The sequence below is a fragment of the Pagrus pagrus genome (assembly GCF_965226575.1).
Source record: "Pagrus pagrus genome assembly, chromosome: 3".
Taxonomy (NCBI): domain Eukaryota; kingdom Metazoa; phylum Chordata; class Actinopteri; order Spariformes; family Sparidae; genus Pagrus; species Pagrus pagrus.
Genome location: NC_140187.1, coordinates 7856020 through 7862019, shown reverse-complemented (window position 1 = coordinate 7862019; position 6000 = coordinate 7856020). Strand labels below are relative to the sequence as shown.

The window sequence follows — 6000 nt, the reverse complement described above, 5'->3', positions numbered from 1 at the left end:
CGTCGCGGCGTCACACGGTACGTCGAAGGAATCCCACTGTCATGGCCGCCGACACCAGCCGTTCAAACCTTTATTTATTTCCTCATGACGTTCAGAGCATCACATTAAAAACACACCGGAGCATTTGTACTTCAGTCAGACTGTCGCTATCACCGCCGTTGTTTAGCTTTAGCGGGTAGAGGCTAATGGAAAAGAAGCTAACAAGCAAAGTGTTCACCACAAAGACTTGTTCCCCTTTCTTTCAGTGTCCTCTTTTAAAAAGCTCAAACACGATACATGAGGTTTTCTGTCCACATTTTTTAGTTTATCTAGATGTCTTCTACCCTTCAGCGCAATACAATTTGAGCCCATCAGTATTTTAACCAAGATAAATCAATGTTTACTGTATAAGCATTCATAAACTACTACTCTTAAGATGTGTTGTTTGGGAGTCAATTGCAAAGACTCATGGGAGCTGTAGTTGACTAATGCCAACAAAGTTTGAATGGTGAGGAAGGCAACTTTTAGGATTCGTTAAAGGATAAGCACACCCAAAAAGGAAAATTCAGTCATTATCCACTCACCTCCATGACGATGGAAAGTGAGATATCCTAAATTAAAAAATTTAAAAATAATGAGTTACACCTTTTTGTTAAGCGAATCTTCACTGTAGCTGCAAAGCTAAAAGTGTTAGCACAGACCCAATCTGTCGTGGATGTACAAGCTCCATCGTGCATCAGGGTTTAAATAATATCTTTTTTTAGGATAAAAACAAGTCCTCAGCCATTTCAATTGTTTGGGGGATGCTGCAACACTTTCTCTGCGAAAGAGTTTTCATTTTTGGTGAACTTATCCTTTAAGTAAACCAGCATTATAAGCCAATATTACTTAAAGTATCAAAGGTAGAGGTACACATTGTGCGGTAAAATGTTCAAAATTGTGTTTGAATCATAATTTTAGACCGTAAAATATAGACAGAAAACATTAGAAACATGCGAGCTTTCTGGAAAGAGTGATGAAATAAAACCTTTGTGGAAAATACACACAACTGAAAATTACCCCCATGCAAAATGAGCACGTATTCAATATTTACACATAAACATCATAAACATATCTGTGTTTCTAGGTCAGTGTTGGTAGATTTGACAGTTTTAAATACTCTGCATTTCCTCTGGTATTTTGTATTTTCAGTCCCACGGTTCCTTGTCTGCTCTTAATCACACTCCTGCTGCATTGTTATGTGTAAATTCTGACTATTTCACCACAATCCACTTTAGTGATATGACTAACAGTTATTTTGATTAATCTGCAGTTTGTTTCCTCAGTCAAAAGTATAATAGTTTGGTCTATACAATGCATGAAAGTGATGCTTATTTTGTCCTAAACAGTTCGAAACCCAAATAAACAATGACATACAACAGAAAAACAGGAAATCCTCAATTAAAAAGCTGTGACTAGTCGATTTATCTTATCAGCTCCAGTCTCCTCGTTTACAACCAGTGCCTTAAAGGCTTTTTGGGTGAACAGCTGTAAAGACAAGTGAATGCTTCACTGAGATCTAATTACACGAGTCACATCTGGTGATCAGATAAGCATGATGTGACCTGGATGACCACATTGACACACAACTTGATCTAGACACAAAAATATAAAACTTGTGGTTAAATACAAGCAACAAATGACCTGCCGCAACAGTTTTAAAACCAAGGCATTGATTGAGAGTTAATTGATAATGATTGTTGATGCTTCAGTGGCTCCAGCTGCTCCTCCTCGTCAAAGCATACAGCTCTTCTTCTTCTTAGGATGACAAAGGCATCGTCCATAATACAAACAAATGGAAACATTGCCTCTGTTGAACACACACACACACAAAGTCAGACAGAAAAATAGTCGCACGTCTCCAAACACCACCCAACAAAAGAACAAATGATGAGAATCAGCATTTTTTAAATACCTTTTTTGTCTTTAATGTATTTACAAGCTTTAATCTGCTCTGTAGGTCTGAAGTATTACAAGCATGTCATGTTCAGCGACCCTGGCCATTTACTTTTTAAAGTTGCATTTTTGCTCATTTCATTTGAATGTATCCTGGTTGTTCATCTGCGTTTGTTTTGACAGTTCTGTGGACTGACTTGCATCGCTTCTTGAATGCATACCTCTGCCTCTCGTGAGGCGTATGTACATGGTCAACGTAGAGCAAGCCAAGGCTGAGGGAAACACTTCCTGGTTATGAAGAGATAACCGTTGACCTCGAACGTCATACACGGACAACGTTAATAGCTTCTGTGCATCCACTCCTTTTTATCGCTGCTTCCCCTTCATCCCAAAATAATTTTGTTTTACCCTGTTTTAAACCAAACAGTGTGGAATCCAGGGAGGCTATTTATTTCACAATTATTATTTTGTTATTATAATTAATTATATTGTTATTTCTGTCGTCACGTTCTCGTTTGTGAGCATCTGCAAATGTTAAATAACTTTCATATTTGCAGTCCTTAAAAAAATAATAAATTAAAGAGTCCAGAACCTATGTATCTTTTAAGTCTCTTCTTAAAAAGTAACAAAAGAAAAGTAAGTTAAAATTTAAAACAAAAATATTTTCTATGTATAATACAGGTATTTAGTGCTTCCGCCGTTGGAATCCAAACTCAAAATGGCGGCATGTTTCAGAACCGTACCGCAGAAAAAAATTCCAGCCGTAAACATGTCGTCCTGCCCACACATCCATTTTGAATGTTTGGTCTGCCGTAAGAATGCAGTTCTACTCTACGTCATGTCCCCCGGATGTCTCCCTCGTCAATTGTCTTCCGACTCCTCCTCCGCCTCCCGCAGCCAGGTGAAGAAGGCCGTGACGGACTTGAGGGCCACACCCTTACCATGCTGCTCGGCGGGGTCTTTGCTCGACTCCCAGTTGTAGAAAGCGTCCTCCGAGATGACGTCCTCGTCATACAGACAGTCAAAGAACATCCGGAGAAGGTCTGGAAGAGCGAAGACACATCGGTCAGTTTTTTTGGGCTGTGATATGGAAGTGCAGTGTGACATATGACTTTTGAAGGTTAAATATGAAAAAACTGGCTACCTGTCAAAATCATACTCCACACAAATAGGGGGCAGCATATTACTGGAGTAGCCTAATTGTTTACCTTTAAGCTTCTTATTTCTAGGGATGCACGATGTGAATTTTTTTCACCAGCCGGGGAAACTAAAACTGGGCTCAGTAGCCAGTATCGGGCTAACTTCAATGGATGGAACAGTGCTATACATAAACGTGCTGCATTTGACCGAACGTTAAAACTTTTCATTCTTCACAGTGATAATTTTTTAAATGTTTTACACTCAAGTTCTGACAAATTGCACCTTTAAAACTCAATCATATTTTGATGATACAGTTGAAAACTGAGAAAAATGTGCGCCAGACTAGATTTTCCCTTGAGGTAAAGCAAGGAAGCATCTTTTATGGACAAATTATACGAGCTTTATCTGTGACTGACAGTAAACCGACACTACTTCCTGTCCTGCTGCAGTAACCCTTGACTGTCTGTACTTCAGATCATTCATAAGCCTCTGGAAACGCCCTCTGGAGGAGGTGTGAACCCATTTTAAATCTGGGAGGTTCAAAAGAAGAATATATCCTGAGGGTATTTGAGTCCTAAAAAAGGTAAGCCTCTGGCACTTCAATGTAGATTATGTTCTGGTTTCTAGTTTTCTTCATTTATGCCATTTGGTCTTTCACACTTTAAGGTCTTATTGTTTTCAGCTTTTGTATTTCTGGTACTTTGTGAATTTGAATATAATCTTACTCATATGATTGATTGTATTGAATGTTGTAGTATGAGCTCACCAAAGTCCCTGATGTTTGTTGTAATGAACATAAAGTTTACTGGTTCCCTGACTCATTCAGGTTAACTCCTCTCAATGCAATGTCTCCAGTTTAGTGCCAACTGGTTACTCGTAAAATGTGTTTATTATTTGGTGCCACAAATGCTTTAAATGCTGCTCATCAAGTTACCACACCCGAATCAAGTTAAAGTTACAGAGCACAGTGATGTTGAGATTCTAAGTTCCTTGTTGACCCTGGAAATGTTTACTTTTATTTTTAATCCAACATGGCGGAGAAGTCTTTTAAGTGCTCTGAAAAATGTACATTTGAAGATCTGCTGATGAAGATCACGTGACATGATCGATAGATCACGTGACAGCTGCTTAATGGATCTCCGTGGTGAGATTATACCATCTAATATAATGCTGCTTAAAAGATTAGTGTAAACACAATGTAGGAGCTGAACAGTTAAATCTTCTCTGATAAAAAATAAAGAAATAAACAAGTAAAGAAAATTAAACCTCATAGTTCATTAGGAGAAGTAAACTATGACGCAGCACTTACTTGGAGGCTGATCGAGGGCGACGATCAGCGCCTGAAGTGCATAAAGTGCTTGCAGCTGTCGCTCAGTGTCTGAGTTAAGGTACTTGAGTAATACAGGCAATCTCCTCTGGATGATGGCCGTGTCCACTCGACAGTTGGTGTTATCATCTGTTTGGTAAAGCAGGAGGCAGAGTGAGTGCACGCTGAGCCTCTGCGCTCAGTTTGGCAGAGAGTAAAAACTGCAATCAGAGGTGCGATTTTTTAGCAGAATAGAGAAATCTCTCCACCAGGTGGTGGAGTGCTCACCTTTCACTGCTGCCTTACACACAGCTGTCATCAGGGCCCTCAGGAAGGGAGACGAGCTCATCTGAGATTCATCTAGGTTTGCCTGGGAAACGGAGAACAGAGGAGGATGAAAGACACCACTTGTCAATTTCACTTAATTTCAGGGAACACTTTCAACAAGAATACAAAAAAAAAAAACATGTTAGTAGCATCATGTTTGTATTCAGGGTATGTGAGTGGGAGTGGGTGTTGTTTGCCTGAATTGTGGAGCAGTTAAAAGATGCTCTCTCCTCCAACAGGACAACAGTTTACAACAGTTTCCCTTTGCACCGTGTCGTATTTTTGGATGCTCTCATGTTCCCCAACACTCTGCCACTGTAGCCAGTAGCCACAGTGGCAGACTTACAGCCTGCCGCAAACACTGATACAAGCACACTGAGAACAGAGAGCCCCTTTAATAGACATTTCTGCCATGACATCTCCTGTCATAACATCTTCTCTAATTCAATAACCTGCCTATGTGTCATAATAAATAGACTTCCACACTCGCTAGCAGAATTTGAGACTTGGGTTTTTCTCTGAGAAATGTGTCACTTCTCATACCTCGACCCAGTCAAAGATCTGCTCGTCGCTGGCCATGTCCTCCAGGAGGAGTCTCTCCAGCTGCTGGCTCAGCTCCTCAGGAGACAAGATCTTTTTAGACAGAGCCGCCTCGGGGCCGGAGCCGTCCGACAGAACGAACTGGAGTTTCTGTTTGTGTCAAGACAAGATGATGTCGATATGATGAGGAAGTGGCAAATAAGAGGATGAAAGGGGAAACAAGAGGATGATGGAAGGGTATGGTTTTTTTATGTGAGTCGAGGCCTTTATTACCAACCTGTTGTGAGATGAAAGCCTGGACGTCCTCGCCGTCTGGCAGGAAGTCCGTCCAGTTGAGGCCAGATTCCCTCCACAAAGAACCTACAGTCCTATGGCTCTGTGGAGACAAGACGGCACAATGTCAGCCCTCTCTGATACATCTTGAGTTTCTGACAAATGAGCCAAGCTTTGCTATTAATCAAAAGCGAAATATATATATATATATATTCATTCTATGTTTTGTCCTTACTCTTTCACATTCAAAAATCAATTGACCATAATATTTCTCACAATGTAACTGACCCGAACAGTATTTCTTCTTTATAATAATAGCAGGAAACATAAATGTATACAAAATAAATTTAAACAACAATTGAAGCAGAAGTGTTTTCTTACCATTTGTTTGCATAGTAAGTGCAGTATTTCAGAAATTAAGATCCCGGCTCTTCCCACAGGAAGCAAAGGTTTCCTTAATTCACTGTGAACAAGCAGAGATGGAATTCAATAAACGTCTG

The 6000-nt window shown here is 40.0% G+C and overlaps 1 protein-coding gene across 9 annotated transcripts in view; it reads right to left on the bottom strand.

Moving 5' to 3' along the window:
- Positions 1–1930: 1930 nt before the first annotated feature.
- The window catches only part of eif4g3a (eukaryotic translation initiation factor 4 gamma, 3a), a 59622-nt gene continuing 55552 nt past the window's right edge, over positions 1931–6000 (bottom strand). For all 9 annotated transcript variants that reach the window (XM_084349674.1, XM_084349675.1, XM_084349677.1 and 6 more), the window contains 6 exons: positions 5882–5963; positions 5505–5603; positions 5231–5377; positions 4649–4730; positions 4364–4510; positions 1931–2957 (listed from right to left, as the gene is read on the bottom strand). In XM_084349674.1, the coding sequence (XP_084205800.1) occupies positions 2776–2957; positions 4364–4510; positions 4649–4730; positions 5231–5377; positions 5505–5603; positions 5882–5963 (739 nt within the window). In that variant the 3' untranslated portion in view covers positions 1931–2775. The remainder of the gene's footprint in view (positions 2958–4363; positions 4511–4648; positions 4731–5230; positions 5378–5504; positions 5604–5881; positions 5964–6000) is intronic.